The sequence below is a fragment of the Pongo abelii genome, chromosome 18 (genome assembly GCF_028885655.2).
Source record: "Pongo abelii isolate AG06213 chromosome 18, NHGRI_mPonAbe1-v2.0_pri, whole genome shotgun sequence".
NCBI classification, from domain to species: domain Eukaryota; kingdom Metazoa; phylum Chordata; class Mammalia; order Primates; family Hominidae; genus Pongo; species Pongo abelii.
Genome location: NC_072003.2, coordinates 877,683 through 891,431, shown reverse-complemented (window position 1 = coordinate 891,431; position 13,749 = coordinate 877,683). Strand labels below are relative to the sequence as shown.

General features: G+C 66.0%; 2 protein-coding genes across 5 annotated transcripts; one reads left to right on the top strand and one right to left on the bottom strand.

Moving 5' to 3' along the window:
- Window positions 1-3,389: 3,389 nt before the first annotated feature.
- GNG13 (G protein subunit gamma 13) lies at window positions 3,390-4,225 on the top strand. The gene is made up of 2 exons (XM_024233335.2): window positions 3,390-3,558; window positions 3,714-4,225. Exons 1-2 carry the CDS (start codon window positions 3,461-3,463, stop codon window positions 3,817-3,819), a joined length of 204 nt encoding a protein of 67 aa, XP_024089103.1. The 5' UTR covers window positions 3,390-3,460; the 3' UTR covers window positions 3,820-4,225.
- On the bottom strand, window positions 4,184-13,644 carry CHTF18 (chromosome transmission fidelity factor 18). Of its 4 annotated transcripts, none has more exons than XM_054534438.2 (22): window positions 13,489-13,644; window positions 13,130-13,324; window positions 12,895-13,045; window positions 12,542-12,710; window positions 11,980-12,072; window positions 11,850-11,902; window positions 11,583-11,724; window positions 10,877-11,086; window positions 10,301-10,398; window positions 9,903-10,026; window positions 9,660-9,811; window positions 9,439-9,532; window positions 9,213-9,311; window positions 9,003-9,133; window positions 8,074-8,221; window positions 6,880-7,104; window positions 6,408-6,557; window positions 6,165-6,295; window positions 5,393-5,537; window positions 5,162-5,293; window positions 4,505-4,562; window positions 4,184-4,423 (listed from the first exon to the last, which is right to left on the bottom strand). In XM_054534438.2, the coding sequence occupies exons 1-22, from the start codon at window positions 13,577-13,579 to the stop codon at window positions 4,287-4,289; spliced, it is 2,928 nt and encodes a 975-aa protein (XP_054390413.1). In that variant the 5' UTR covers window positions 13,580-13,644; the 3' UTR covers window positions 4,184-4,286. The 4 variants fall into 4 exon arrangements, 3 of the variants coding, with proteins under 3 accessions (XP_054390413.1, XP_054390412.1, XP_054390414.1); XM_054534437.2 differs by having other exon boundaries at window positions 13,130-13,327; window positions 13,489-13,641; XR_008514765.2 differs by having other exon boundaries at window positions 4,358-4,423; window positions 5,128-5,293; window positions 13,130-13,327; window positions 13,489-13,641.
- Between the last annotated feature and the right edge of the window lie 105 nt (window positions 13,645-13,749).

Below are 13,749 nucleotides of genomic sequence, written 5' to 3'. Positions count from 1 at the left end.
GCTCAGGCACCCTCAGTGACCTTACTGGGTCCAGTGAATTGCCCAAAAGCCAGAACCTGGAGCCTTGGCGACCCCATTAGGAGACCCCCAGGTCCTTCCAAATGAGCAAATGCAAAGGCCACTTGGGGTCCTGAGAGTGGCCACAGAACCCCCAGCTCTCACAACTCAGCTGCAGAACTCAGGGTGTCCCCCCGCCTGGCCCTGGCTCCAAGCCACCTGCTGTCCCAGTGAACGTCGGGGACATGCCCTGGGGTCCCCTCTGCCTTGCCTGCATCCTGGGGTGGCACACACTCCTCCCCTAACAGCCATTCCACTGTCTGGTGCCCGGGTGGAGTGGTGCCCCCAGCCACAGGGAGACCCCTCAGCAGCCCAGAAACTAAGATGCATCCAGAGTCACAGCACCCAAGGGCACAGGCAGGACAGGGCGGGCACTGGGACCTGGGAGACCTTGTCTAGCCCCCACCATGCCAAGAGGGGCAACCATCTGCCCTGAGGAAGAGGCCTGGTGCCCTGGGCTTTAAGCTTCCCCGCCCCACCCCCAAATCCATAATAAAAATAATCCCTTCCCTAATGTGCCCCAGTTCCAGAGGCGCCTCTGATCCAGCCGATCCACATCAGGGCGGGAGGTGCAGGTGGCCCCGATTCAGAGTCACAGTGGCAGGGAGTCCTGCTGAGTGACTTCAGGGGCCTGGGTGCCCAAGAGGGACAGGGCCCACCTCTCCCTGACAACCCCTGCAGGGCTCTGGGCCACCCCAGGCAGGCTGGGCGGTTCCCTGTGACACTGGGGAAGGCAGAGTGACCTGCTCACAGTCCCCTGGCCCTGGCAGCACCCACCAAGGGCCTGGCCCAGGCCTCCCCGGGGGTGGCCCAGCTTCTGCAGGGACTGAGTTTGGGGAGCTTGGCCCTGTGCCCCCAGAGGCTGCTGTTGCTGCCTGGGGGCCCCCACCTAGGATGCAGCCTGGTGCGTGCGTCATCTGCTGGTACATGGGGCACAGCTCCCACAGGAGCCCAAGGGGTGCACCCAGGGCAGAGTGGGAGGAGACACGGGAAAACGTGTCGGAGGAAAAGGGGCCAGTCTCAGCTCTGCAGGCTGACAGGTGCGGAGCCCCAAAGGGAAGCCCCCTCCCCACAGCCTCGAGGTCACACAACCCCGGCCCGAGTGCTGCAGCTGGGGGCACCTCTCCCAAGGCAGCGTGCCCCAGAGCACCCACAGTGGGCCGGTGTTGGGGATGCCTCAGGCCACCACGCTCAGCTCAGACTGAAAAGCACGGCACCCTCCTGCCCTCGGGAGCTGCCCCGTGCTGGCCACTGGTCTGGGAACCAGGGATCGGGCTGGAGCCGGGAGCTCCACGGAGCCCCGGGGCCCCCAGCAGGAAGAGGCTCACATCCCAGGGTGAGCCACATGGCCCACACAGGATGCCTCTGTTGGGGGGGACAGCTGAGGGTCACCTGAACCCTGCAGGCTGCAGAGGCTCCAGAGGGCAAAGCGTCCCAGCCCCATCCCCACCCTTCCCGGCTGGCCCAGGACACTGAAGGGGGAACCCACCCCCTCAAATGGAAGGAGACCTCTCCACCAGGGCCCAAGCTGGCCCCTCAGGGAAAATGGACCAGCCCCACCCTGGCCCCTGGCTGCATGTCCACCCGCTGGGTGAGCCCCGGGGAGGTGCCAGCACAGGCTATCTCCGGGGTCAGCCCAGCCCTGAGGGGGGGGTGGGGGCGGCGCCAGGGCCCAGGTGGCGGGAGGGGCGGGGCACAGCCAGGGCTCTGCCTGGCGGACTCCCGGAACATCACTTGGCCCTCGCTGTCACTTGCGGTCGCCTGGCCGTTGTCATTGTCCCTCCACTGTCACCTTTTCAAGGTAGGTCCGATGAACAGGCCCCTGGGGCTAGGGAGGGCCCTGAGGCCCCGCGGCTCTCAGCTGGCCCAGGTCAGTCCCCTGGGCTCACCCTAACTCCCGGGGCGAGGGCAGCTGCCCCGTGGGCAGCAAAACCCAACCCGAGCCGGTGCTGCAGGCAGGGAGGCGGCTCGCGCGGTGCGGGGGAGCTGTGTCCATCTGAGCGCCGTGCGCCGCCTGCAGTGCCCACCGAGTCCCGTGGCTGGGGGCGTCCACGGGGTGCACGGGGCGGGTGGCCAGGCTTGGCGGCAGCTGCGCGAAGGTAGGGCCAGGCAGCGAGAACTGGGCTGCGGGCGGGGCACCAACACCCCGGGCCTGGGAGGACCCACACGCAGCTGGTCCCACACCCACGAGGCTGAGTGTAGGGTCTCCGAGGAAAGGCCTGCACCGGGGATGGGGGCGGGTGGGGGTGCCGGAACTCCAGGGTCTCTGGGAGGGAATCCTCTGCATGATCCTGATCACTCCCCCAGAAACCTGCCCCCGCTCGCTCCCCGGGCTCCCACCCCACTACGGGCAGACCCTCTGCCGGCTGCTGGGAGTCTGCCCAATTCACCAACCGGGACCCCACTCACCTCAGGCCCTGGGCCCCTCCCTAGGTGGCCGGCGCAGCTGCACGACCAAAGGGATGGGGAGACTGTTGGGCCAGGAGCCCCCTTCACAGCCAGAGGCAGGCTCCCCCAAACTCAACGCCAACCCCCCACCCACCCTCCCAAGGTTCAGCCCTATTTCCCTACCTTGGGGATGGGGGCCAGGGTTGGGACGAAGTGAGGGACTCCCTGGGCCCCTGGAGTGGGTAGGGAGTGGGAGAGGCAGGGGGCAACCCACCCCCACTTGCCTCAAACTTGTAGCAGTTCTGAAAGGTGTCAACCTGTGGCTTTCCCAGGCTGGCCACAAGCAGAAAGCATGCAGGTAACGTGTATGTGGTGGCCAGACACACTGGGGACCCAGGGACCACCCACAGCCCATGTCCCAGACTCGGGTCATGTAGCCTGAGCCCCCAAGATACTGAGCACACACCCCACCTGCCAGAGATGCAAACTGCAGCAGAACATTCCTGTCTAGGAGTCCTGGCTCTGGATTGGGCTCTGCCCATGCAAAGCAGAGGGACACACAGCGGGGCAGGGCAGGGGCCACCTCCTGAGGACCTCGCCCCATGCCTCACAACGTAGTCTGGGTCAGCCTGCGTGGGCCTCAGTGGGAGGGTGCGAGCTGGGGGCCTGCCGTGCTGAGCACCCTTTCTGCTGCCTGCAAGGGACCTTCGTAAGGTGTGGGGGGGTATGGGAGAGTAGCTGAGAAGGTAAAGTTTCTTGCAATTAAGTAGTCCCACTAGAGGAGGTGGGAGCTGGGACCTTGTGGGAACTCGCCCTGTGCCCTGCACCCTAGCAACGCCTAGGGGACTGGCTCAGGCAGTGGTGGGGACTCTCCCCACTTCATCCTGGGGGGCTCAGCTCAGGCCTGCAGGGAGGGAGCAGCGGGGGTGGAGACTACAGGCTGGCAGCCTCGGCCCTGTGGCTTCCTCCTGTGCCCTCCAGCCCCAGGCTGGCTGCTTCGGAAGCCCCTGACCCCATGGAGGAATGGGACGTGCCACAGATGAAGAAAGAGGTGGAGAGCCTCAAGTACCAGCTGGCCTTCCAGCGGGAGATGGCGTCCAAGACCATCCCTGAGTGAGTGCCCCACCCGTCTGATTTGCTTCTCATTTGTCTGCCCTGCGCTGGCCGCTCATTTTCATAGCCACGACCACCACCGCCGACAGGCAGGTGCAGCAGGAGGCCCTCGGGGGCCAGGTGCCACCACTCACCCACCACCCGCCCACCCGCAGGCTGCTGAAGTGGATCGAGGATGGGATCCCCAAGGACCCCTTCCTGAACCCCGACCTGATGAAGAACAACCCATGGGTGGAAAAGGGCAAATGCGCCATCCTGTGAGCCCCACGCACACCATCCTGTGAGACCGTGCCTGGCCCCACGCACACCATCCTGTGAGACCGTGCCTGGCCCCACTCCCAGCCCCACTCACACCATCCTGTGAGACCATGCCTGGCCCCACTTGCTCCATCCTGTGAGCCTGCACCCGGCCCTACTAGCTCCATCCTGTGAGACCACGCCTGGCCCCACTCCCACCATCCTGTGAACCCCACTCCTGGCCCCACTCACTCCATCCTGTAAGCCCACGCCCAGCCCCACTCACACCATCTTGTAAGACTGTGCCCAGCCCCATTCACTCCATCCTGTGAGACTGCGCCCGGCCCCACTCACTCTATCTTGTGAAGCCCACTCCACTCGTGCGCGATTACAGTCTGTAAAGGCGTGACTTTATAAACACATCTCCAGGTTTGTGTCTCCCTACACTCTGCGGGAAGCAATGCGGGGGCGTGTCCGCAGGTCAGAGAGAATTAGAGCAAGTCCCTGATGTACAGGCTGCGCCGCACAGCATTGGAGACACCCTCGTTGAAGCGGAACCAGACCTCGCTCCTGCCCACTGCCGTGCCCATGCGCCGCTCCATTGAGTCCTGCTCCAGGGCCGTGTCCCCTGCGGGGCCACAGGGTTGCTCCTCAGCTAGACCCCAGCACCCCAGGCCCCACACAACCCCACAACACCCCCCACACACACCTGCACTCGGGACTGCTGTGCTCCTGATGACCACACGTCCAAAGAAGTCCTTCTCAGGCTGATGGGGAGGAGGAACTAGTCAGTCCCATAGGACAGATACCCCATCCAGCCCCTACCCAAGACAGGAAGACCGAGAGCCTTTCCAGGGAGGAGGGGCCAAAGCACCTCTGAGACACCTTTCCGAACCCGGCCCAGGCCAGCTGCCCCTCACCCCTCACTGCCATCTGCTCCCCGCCAGGTGCCAATCAAGAAGAGCCAATACAGCCACTCTTCTGCCCAGACGGGAAACTGAGGCCTGGGTAGAGCCCTCGTCATGCTGAGAGTAGGGAGCTGGTCCTTCAGAGCCCCCCTCTTAGGGCAATGAGCCAGCCCCACCCTCAGCCGGACTCCTCCTGTGGCTCCGCCCCACCCCCAAAGGTACCCTGGCCCCGCCCCATGGGTGCCTTGGCCCCACCCCTGAAGATACCCTGGCCCCGCCCCTGAAGGTACCCTGGCCCTGCCCCTGAAGGTACCCTGGTACTACCTCACGACTAGCCACACCCCCAAAGGTACCCTGGCCCCACCCCATGGGTGCCTTGGCCCCGCCTCATGACTGCCCTAGCCACACCCCCGAAGGTATGTACCTTGGTCCCATCCCCACGGCTGCCCATTCCACACCTGTTCCTCCCGGGCCGCTCGCCTCATGATGTGCTCCAGCCGCTGCTCATGGTTGCGTGGGGCAGGTCGGCGTACCCCTTTCTCCCCACTGCCCCCCAGCAGACCCTCGAGCCCTAGGGGGCTCCCGTCCACCTGCAGGGAGCAGGCATTGTGAGATCTGGCCACACAGGGCTACAGTGGGGATGGTGCATGCCCAGACCCCAACCTGCTCCAGAGTCTGGGTGGGCTCACCTGGGGGCTGTTCTCTGCCCGGGCAGAAACCTCCGCCCGCCGCATCTTCTCCACCTCGATCTCGCGGGCAATGAGCTGCTTCGTCTGGTAGGTGAGGGGCTTGCGGGCAGGCAGCTCAGGGAAGCGGCAGAGTTCCTCCACGTTCCTGCTCAGCGCGGGGGGGGGGCACCAGGGCAGGTCAGCGGGGCCAGGCCCAGGGCCAGAGACCCGCCAGGCGCTCCAACCGCAAACTCCAAAAGCCACAACGCCAGAGCGGGAATGTGGGGCTGAGTCCTGGTGCCACCGCACCCCAACCCTGCGGCAGCCGGGTTTAACTGCCCCGAGCCTCAGTTTCCCCAACTGCAAGCGTATGTGGGACGACGATAAAACCTGCCAGTGGCTGCCACGGAGAGTGACAGCGTCCTGCACATTGGTGCCGTCGCTGGGGCAGCAGGACCCCGGGGCCACAGACCCGTGCCTCACCCCCGCCACCCCCATGGCCATCCCACAGCGGGAAACGGAGCGTTGGAAAGTGCAGTTACTCTCGGGGCCCCCAGCTCCAGTTCCATGTGGGGGTGCTAAGGCTGGGAGCAGCTCTGCAGCAAAGCTCAGGTCCCAGAGCCAATCTCAGGTGGATGGAGGTGACCCCGCCTCACGGTTACATCTGAGCGAAAGATACACTGAGGCCCGCCACCCCCAGACGCCATGACCGTGCTTTCAGACTACTGGCCCTATGCGGGCCCTGGAACGTGGAGCACGGCCAGGCCCCCACCCCTGGCAGTGGCGGACTCACGGCTCCAGCCTGTAGATGTACTGGCCATCGGGCGTGCGCTCCTGGCGGTAGGTCAGGCTGTAAGTGAGCATCGTGCCCACCAGGCTGGCCAGCTGTTGCTTCTCACGGGTGCTGTACAGCTGCGTGCTCACCTGGGAGACGGGGGGCAGCAAGCAGGGGGCTGAGCAGGCTGTACAGATGTATGCTCACCTGGGATGGGAGGGCAGAAGGCAGGGAGTCCCCCACCCCGTGGACAGCACTCACGGGGCGGAGCTTGGGCGCAAGAATGTCCAGGAGCAGGCAGAGGGCATCCAGGAGCAGGGCCTGGGGCGTGGCCCGGCTGCGCGTAGCTGGCGCAATGCCGGACACCAGCGTCTGGATAAGGTTCCTCATCTGGCTCATCCGGTTCTGGGCCTGGGGCAGGCAGTGAGCCAAGGCCTGGTCACCAGGGCCTCCCGGGCGAGGGGAGAATGGTGGGTGGGGCCGGGGGCAGCCACACGGGCAGCACAGGGGCGGTGGCACGGGGCTGGGGGCAGCACGGGGGCGGTGGCACAGGGCCGGGGGCAGTGGCACGGGGCCGGGGGCAGCCACACGGGCAGCGCGGGCAGGGGGGCACGGGGCCGGGGGCAGCCACACGGGCAGCACGGGGGCGGTGGCACGGGGCTGGGGGCAGCCACACGGGCAGCGCGGGAGGGAGCACGGGGGAGGGGCAGGAGTGGCACAGGGGCGAGCACACCTCCTGCTGGCTGCTGGGGAAGGTGATCCTGGGTGTGTGGCTGGAAGCAAACAGCACGTGGAAGGCCACGGGCAGGAAGGGCGGATAGCGCAGCAGCTGGAAGCTCTGGCTGTGGTGAGCAGCCCCCGCCAGCAGGTCATCGAAGGCCAGCCAGTCGAGGGCCGCACACACAGCGCCCAGGCTGGAGTCTCGCAGCCGCAGGCGCAGGAAGTTGTCAAACAGACCCTGCAGGCGGCCGGCAACCCCTGAGCTCCTGCCCACCCCAGGGAAGGTGCACCACTGCGGACCCTCCACCTCCTGCCGCAGACCCTCCACTCCTGCCTGCCGCCTGCCACCGAAGGCTTCGCAGACCCTCCACAAGGGTCCCCACAATGCTGGGCGTCTGGGGCAGCAGCACACACCAGCAAGGGGTCACGGGGCCCAGGGGGTCGGGGGAGGGTCCACCTTGAGCATCCTCACTACAGCTTGACAGAGGCTGACACAAGGGGGTGAACCACCCACCAAACGGCCTCCAGGAACCAAAGGGATCCAGCCTCACTCAGTCCCTCCTTAGACTGCCTAAAGAAGTTCTGCCCACCACAGTCCAGGCTGTGGTGTCCCCACTCCTGTTCCGTGGGGGAGTCTATCCCCGTCGCTGCTCCACACTGCCCCTCCACACCCCACAGCCCCCAACCCTGTTCCACGGGGGAGTCTAACCCTGCCGCTGCTCCACGCTGCCCCACGCTGCCCCTCCACATCGCGGGTTTTGGGATTTGGGGATTGGTTGTGGATCCCCAGCTGCTAATCCAAAGCCGCTTACAATCAGTAGGCAGCTCAGACAGGGACTCCCAGGGGCAGAGCGGCAGGAAGCCCTCACCGCCCTGCTCTCTACCCCATGTGCATCTTAAGTCCAGAATCCAGCCCCTCACAGCCCCAGGCGAGGCTGTCGGGCAGGGGCTCCACCCCAACCCGCTGAGAGTCCCAAGCAGCCACCAGAGCGACCTCCCCCGTCAGACGGCCGCCCCTCCCTCCTTGCCTGCCAGCCCGTGCCCTGCAGTCCCTCCCACCCTCCTGGCACCCCATCTCCGGACCTGCCTCTCTCAGCACCCCCAAAAACGCCTCCCCATCCACACGGGAGGGCCGGCAGGGGCAGGGTCACAGCCCAGGTCCTAGCCAAGCGGCCCCCAGGCAGGGATTTTGGTGGAAGACAGGTACCTGGACCACCTTCTCGTGCTCGCCCGCAGAGGCAGCGGCACGCAGAACACGGTAGAATCGCTGTGAGGCGGAGGTCAGGGAGCCCACGTCCCCGTCACCCAGCAGGAGTGTGTCAGCAGGCAGGGCAGGGTCCTGGCCCACACGGCGCCTGCAAGTGGGGTGCTGAAGCTAGATGGACCTGTGTTAAAAGCACAGGCAGCCCCACCGTCTCCCAGGGACACTCGGAGGCCCCATCAGAGCTGCCACCCGCTTCATTCTTCTCAGCAGGGCCCTTGCTCCCTCGCTCAGGTGGAGACAGCCAAAGACACGCCCGGACCTCAACCTCCTGAAACATTCCCTTAAGCCGAAGAGGAGCCCCACTCTGGGAGGAGCCCTACCCTGACCCTCTGGGGTTAGGGGACTCCAGGGAAAGTCACCCTCCAGGTCCAGGCCAGGAGCAGCACATCCCACAGGCCCAGACCAGCGTTTCCCATGTCCTGCAGCACGACCAGGCCAGCATCCCCTGGGGTCCCATACCAGGTCAGGACAGAGGCATGCTGGCTGCTCCTGCCTACAGGAGGCCAAGTGGTGTGGGCAGGCAGGAGCTCAGAGACCACAGCCCAGGCCAAATGTTGCAAAAATGAGGGTGCAGCCAGGGCAGGGGCTGAGTCAAGGGGCGCCCTGGAGAGGGACGCCCTGGAGGCCCCACCACATGGAGGGCGTCCTTCCCACAGGGGGCCCTGGAGGCTTCTCTGGCTGACCCGCCAAGGCTGTAGAGGTGAGAACAAGCCAGGAAAAGGCTGAGGAAGGCCCTGGAGGCCGGACCAGGCAGCTGTGGGCTCAGGACACTGAGTCCCCACCTCGAGGGTCGTGCTGGCCTGCATGCAGGGCTGGTGTCCAGAGGTCCAGGCACCGTGAGCGTCTGGGCCGAGGCTGTGGCCACCACCTACCTCTGGGCTCGAGGCAGCTGGAAGACCTCCTGCCACACCGAGAAGAGCCCTCTGCGCTGGTCCTTGAGGCCCACGCGTGTGGCCTGCACGTCCCGCACGCTCAGCTCCCGCTGGCCCCGGCTGTACAGGAACTAGACACGGGGCGAAGGCATGAGAGGCGGCCAACTCCCGACCCCACCCTACCCCACGAGGTGCCTGCCGGCCGCCCACCTGCAGGGTGTTGATGCAGGCCCGGATGTCATTGTCCGTTTTCTCACAGAGGGCGGCCAGCACCCCCGGGTCGGCCCTCATGCCCTGCCGCAGGGAGACCTGGGGGAGGAGGGCTGCTGGAGGGCCCGATGGTATGCCCCATCCTTTCGGGGGTTACCAGGGTTCCATGGGGAGGGGCAGGGAATCAGGGGCCAGAACGAGGCCACGCCCCCGGGGCTCCACCGACCTCCTGGAGCCGCTGCACCAGCCTCGAGGGCAGAGTTGGCGGGAAGTGGAGCAGGAAGGCCTGCTGCTTCAGCTGCCGCAGGGAAGGTGCAAACCTGAGGAGAGGCGGCAGGGCCAGGGACCCCAGGGTTGGCACCACAGCCCAGGACACAGGGACGGGCCGGGACCCTCCCTCCAGGCACCGGGGCCTCTCCTGACCGTGGCACCCGCCCGTACACTCACTGGTCGTTGCAAATGCAGATAATGGGCCTCATGAGGAGCCCCCCCTCTGCCCGGCGCCGTCGGCCGCCACCCGAAGGCACAGCCGGGCCCTGTGGCTCCACCTCCTGTGGCCCCTTGCGGTTCAGGATGCTCAGGAGGACGTTGATGGCGGCCTTGGGGCAGATGCAGAGGACACAGTGAGTCCAGGCCCTGCTGCCCGCCTGCCTGCCCGCCCACCCACCTACCCAGGCATCAGGAGCCCACCACGGGGGCCCCGTCGATCTCATCGATGACCAGGCAATTGGGCTTCCCGCCAGCACCCAGCACCGACTCCATCTGGGTGGCCGCCTCGATACGTGTGCGGAAGACCTCCGGGCTACGGTCGTCACTGCAACGGGGAGGTCGGGGTCGTCAGGGCAGTGGGCGTCCCCGGCAGGGCAGCCTCCCAAGGCCAGGGCTGCTGCATTTGCGTGGAGACCGCCACGTGACGCGGCTGCTGCCGATCCCGTGAACCCCGAGGAAGGACACGTTTCCCCGGCCCACACGCCCAGGCCCCCACCACCCCCAAGACGGGAACATCCACACCCGGTTTCAGGTCCGCCGCCAAAACTCAAACACATCAGAACACAAGGCGAGCCAGAGACAGGCCTCACGTCACTCACCTGGCGTTCATCTCCACCACAGAGTACCCCGCGTGACGTGCAATCACGTGTGCCAGGGTGGTCTTCCCCAGCCCCGGGGGCCCACAGAGCAGTGCCACCTGCAGCCCAGGTAGATGGAGGCATGGTGTGCACCGCACCTACAGGACGCTCCCAGCCCAGCAGCCAGGGACTGCCACGTGTCCCACAGGCTGGGTGCTCCCCCCACCCCACTCCAGCCATCAAATAATAACAAAATTCAGCACATTCACGCACCAATATAGCAACAGAAAAAACCCCTGCCCAAAACAAGAGTCGTGCAGACAAAACACAACTGGTACCCATGTGACCGACCCCCAGAAACCACCCACCATCCACCCAGATCGTCCTGGCCAGCCACCCAGCCCTTCAGGGACAATGACTTCCCCCGAGCTGTTACTGGAACAGATCCAGTTCTAACTCGTGCTAATGGCGCTGCACGCCGAGACCCACACGTCATCACACCCACGGCTCCTGGAGAAAGTCAACAAGCTGCGAGGGTGCCGGCGCCGAGTGCAAAGCCTCAGGCTTGTTGCCGGCGGCACAGCCAGCGGGGCTCACCTTCTGCCTCGGTCGCTGGCTCGGGTCCAGGCCGGCCTCCAGCATCTCCTCCAGCACCTGTTCGTGGCTTTTCCACTTGCCTGGGGCCGTGGCCTCCTTGCTGACCCGGGCCGGCTCGACACTGGGCCTGGGCTTCCGGGCAGGCCTCTCGTGGCCAAACACCACCAAGTCCCACAACTTCAACCACTTGAGCAGGCAGCGGTTGGTGAACTGCGGGCAGCACGGGAAGGGAGGCACAGCCTGAGGGCACCGCCTCCAGGCACGGACAGTCAGCCTGCCACGGTGAGCCCCGTGCACCACGGGACACCGAGCCACAGGGTGGACGGCCACCCCCGTCTTCCTGCCAGTGAGTGACCGTGAGGCTCACACCAGGGGCTCCATCCCCACGGCTCTGGCCACAACCCATCTGGGAGGCCCCTGCCCTCCCCAAGGTCACCCCAGTGTCAGCTGCTACGAAGGTAGGAAAGGGAACAGAGACTTGGATCAGGTGACACCCTGAACCCCTGGCCTGCCTCACAGGTCACGGGGGACCAGTAGCACACAGCCCTGTGCTCAATTCCCCACCTTACAACTCAAAGGGACAAACCAGAGCCCTACTCCATCCCCGAGGCCCAGTGGATTGGCTGTGCAAAAATCACTGGGCCCAGGTTCTTCCCTCTTGGGAACAAAGAAAGCCAGCCACACTTGAGCGAGAGCAAGACCTCACGTCATCACTGAGCAGCTCCGTGTAGTGCTGGGGTGCAAACTCATCCACCCAGAGGCAGTGAGTGGAGGCATCTTGGCCGTCAGTCGGCTCCTCCTCAGGGGCCCCCACGGGCTGTGCTGCCTTCTCCTCCCCCGACCTGAGACTGGAGAGGACCACGTCCTGAGCCACAAACAACTCGCAGGGACCATGCCAACCCACGTGCTAGGAGCTAGGAGTTGGTGCAAAAGCCAACAAGGGTCCCTAGGGCGGAAGGGCCAGCCGAGTCACCTGTGCAGGGTGTCTGAGAGCCTCTGGGCTTCCTGAAGCAGCCGCTCCCGCCGCTGTGTAAACAACAGGCTGGGATCAGGAGGGCTCAGGCGGCCCTGCCACCGCCCCCCAGCAAACCCGCAGCCACAACCTCGCCGTCGACCTGCTCCTTCAGGGAGGCAAAGGACACACCCAGCAGGTCCAGCTGGCCACCGCCTCGCCATGAGACGTGGAGGAGAGAGCCCTGTGGGGAAGGGAGGACAATTGCCTATGGGCCCCTCGTAGGTCACAGGATTCACGTCAGCCCCCATCAGTGCTCAGGGACCCGGGTGGGACAACCCCAGTAAGCTGGCCGGTGAGGGGTGGGAGACGGGGCAGGGGGGCCAAAAGAAAAAAACCATCCAGATGGGGCAGCTGCAAAGGGGAAGTTGGGGGGCAGCTTTAAGAGGAAGGAGGAACAGGAAAAAGCAAGAGAGGGAAGCAGGGAGTAGGCCCTCTCCACCCCCCGGGCCATGCAAACAGGCTGGACAGCAGCCTGGGGTGTGGAGGCTGTATCCTCTAAGTCTATGCCCCATGACGCAGCCTCCCCCTCTGCAGCCCCTGGGGGTGTGCACACGACCCACTTTAAGCAAATGGCACAGGTGAGGGCTCCCAGGACCGTTTTCTGAGCAGCACTGCCCCACCCACCGTGCAGGAAGGCCACAGCCACGCACCTGCACCCCCGTGGCCATGGGGTCAGCACGCAGCACCAGATAGGCCCGGACGCCCTCCGTGGATGTCACGTGGACATAGTCCTCCAAGATGGGGGGCCGCCTCAGGACAGGATTGCGGGCAGCTGGTGAGGCCCGTGTGAGACCCACGTCGGCAGCAGCGTCTGAGGCTCTGGGGAGAAACCGGGGCTCAGTGGCAGAAACTCAAGCATGGGGTCACCCTTGGATATGCGTGTCCAAGACCACTCAGCCATGGAACCCTCCCCACCCCCCAGGCCTCATCCAAGGCACGGGATGGGTTCCATCTGAGTCCCACTGGACAGATGGCATGGGACGCCCATGTCCAAGCCACACACCCGTGGCCCCAAAGCTCTGCGAGGTCCTCAGGACTCGGCGGCGGGGTGATGTCCGTCGGCGGGGAGTCGGGAGGGGGCGGCTCCTCCATCTCCTCCGACCTGAAGTTCAGCCTCTTGGCCACCTGCAGCCTAGGCCGTTTGATCCTGGGGGCTGGGGGAGACACATGCAGAGAACCAGAGGCCTCCCCAGCCTCGCGCCCACTCCGGAGGCCCTGGGGCAATGCCGCCCACCTACCGTGGGGCAGAGACCCGGCCGGCTGCAGGTCGGCGTCCACCTGCCTCTTCCTGGCGCCGCCCTGGCTGCTGCCCACAGATGCGGCTGGGGCGGGACTGGAGGCCGCGTCCCCTCTGGTGAGGGCCTCCTCGAACGTCCGCGGGGGTCGGCCCGCGGTGGACACAGGGACCCCGGAGGGCGACGGAGTCGACGCCCCTGCTGGGAGAGGACATTGTCAGCGGCCGCCCCGAGACGGCAGATCCCGCCAGCGGCGGCGTGGAGGCCCCTTCGGCCCCCGGCACGCCCTCCCCGAGGTCGCCACTGTCCCGGCTTTCGCAGCTCCGGACAGCCCTCCCCAACGGCCAGGGGCCGCGCCCCACCTTCCAGCTCGGCCAGCACCTCCAGCTCGGCCGCGAACTGGTTGTGGAAATCGTCCTCGACGCCGCACAGCTCCTGCTCGTAGTCCTCCATGCCGTCCGCGAGCCCGGGCTCCCGCTCTGAACCTCCCGCGCCGCCGCCGCCGTCGCGCACTGCCCGCCCCGAGCGTGCCGGGCGCCGCCAATCAGCAGCCGGCGTGCCCGCCGGCGCTCACCATTGGTTGGCGTGGCGGAGGCGGGGCTGCGCGAGCGGTGGGCGGGGCG